The 1,940-nt window shown below is 41.9% G+C and overlaps 1 protein-coding gene across 1 annotated transcript in view; it reads right to left on the reverse strand.

The window, feature by feature from the left end:
* The window catches only part of Rpl24 (ribosomal protein L24), a gene marked incomplete at its 5' end in the record, with an annotated part of 3,344 nt that extends 1,404 nt beyond the window's left edge, over positions 1-1,940 (reverse strand). The window contains 2 exons of the mRNA XM_013515048.1: positions 2-94; positions 1,872-1,940. Coding sequence (XP_013370502.1) covers positions 2-94; positions 1,872-1,940 — 162 coding nt within the window. The remainder of the gene's footprint in view (position 1; positions 95-1,871) is intronic.

The raw sequence follows: 1,940 nt of genomic DNA on the forward strand, positions 1-1,940 counted from the left end.
GATTCCTCTTGGCCATTATATCAGCAAGAGATGCACCAGTGATGGCCCTCTGGAATTTGACTGCTCGTCGTGTTCTTTTCTTTTGAATTTCTTCCTACAGTGAAAATATGGGACACACACTCACTGCCCTTGCTTCATGAATTTGGAAAGAGAAATCTTTCAAGGTTCACAGTCACGAAAAACATTCCATAGTAATTACTTGAAATAAAGCATGCTAGTTTTCCACTTAAGAATTTTTTAAACCCCCTATTAACAACCCTGGCCTTTCTATTATTTGTGAGAACTTAAAAATTGAACTGTGAGAAGCAATGCTCATTTCATAAAAATAAGTGCTGTAATCTCAGCACTCTGGGAACCCAGTGCAGAAGGATCGTGAGTTTGAACCCATCATGGGCAACCTCAAAAGACCATGTCTCAAAGGGGGGGCTGGAACACAGCTCAGTGTGAAGGTCCTAAAGTCAATCTCCAGTACAACCACCAGGAAAAAGTGGTTTTAGGGCAAGGGATGCAGTTCAGTGGTAAAAAGCTTGAGTAGCAAGCACAAGGCCCTGGATTCAACCCCTAGCATCACACAAAAAAGTATCTGTTTACATATTTAAGAATCTAATTACCTAATGTAACTCAAAGGTCTAACACAGAAGAGAATCTTTACAGTTGGCCCTTTACTCTGTTCCCATTCAACAGGAACTCTCCATTCGGCCCTTCCCCTTACTTTTCAGTCTTTATTAATCTGAAAATTCTAGTGCTTTATAAAATGGGATCATTTATATCTTTTTTTTTCCACTTAGCAAGGTATCTTCAAGCTGCTTCTACTTTTGGCTGGTTGCCAACTTTTAAAGGCTTTTTATTATCCCATTGTATTGTATACAGACTGAGTACCCCGTTCCAAAATGCTCCAAAATCTAAAACTCTTTAGCAACTCATAAAAGCGGAAGATTCCACACCTGACTTTCTGTGAAAAGTTGCTGTAAAAATGCAGGCACAAGAAACTATTACATCAAACTACCCTCAGGTTATGTGCACAATAAACCGTGTCCCCTCGCCAAAGTATCTCAGGTACATACAACTGTTCCAAATTAAAAAACAGAAAAACCCACACAAAAACCAAACCACACACACACAACACCAATGACATCTCCGTTTCCAAGCATTTGCGGTCACATTTACCCTGTACATTTTGTCCATCCACTCAGTCAAGGCCATTTAGCTACTGTGAACAGTGCCGCTGTAAGTATCAGTACTTTGCGTTAAATCATTTTATCTTCTATGCTGCACCATTTTACATCCAGCCATGAACAAGGGTTCCCATTTCTCCACCAAAACCTGTAATACCCCGCTTTTCTTCAAGGAAAAGAAGAGTCTCTCAGATTCCCTTTTAAGTCCAAACAAGCCTAAATATTCCAAGTCTCCAGGGTACTAACTTCAGTCCTACCACCACGCTCAAAAACATTTCCTCCTAGATCTCCATCCAGCCAAAAGGGGCATCCTTAAGAATGAACCAGCACTGCATGTTGGAGTCTATGTCTCTATATGGGCGAAGCCTGTAAGAATTATCATGAAAACCAAAAGGCCATAATGAAGATTCAATTTCCACTCACCAGAACGCCGAACTCCGCAACAGTGCTATACGAACTAGCTTAATATAACTCATCTGGCTTCCCCAAAAGCATACTCCCAAATTTCAGCTCACTTCGAGCCCAGCGTGTTCAGGGAAATACTCTTCATATCCTTTCACTTCACTGTTTTACGCTTTCCAGCTTGTAAGAGGACATTCACGAACGTCTCAGTCCCGGTTCTACAGAGCAGAAACCAGCGCCCAAAGAGCCTGGATTCTTGAGGCGGCCCCACACCCCAAAGCGCGTCACACTTACCGACTGCCCCTTCTTGTGCTTTCTTCTGTACAGGACAGTCCAATTTATCTGCCGAGGATTTCTCTTGGA

This window comes from Chinchilla lanigera, unplaced genomic scaffold (genome assembly GCF_000276665.1).
Source record: "Chinchilla lanigera isolate Chin_1 unplaced genomic scaffold, ChiLan1.0 scaffold00026, whole genome shotgun sequence".
Taxonomy (NCBI): domain Eukaryota; kingdom Metazoa; phylum Chordata; class Mammalia; order Rodentia; family Chinchillidae; genus Chinchilla; species Chinchilla lanigera.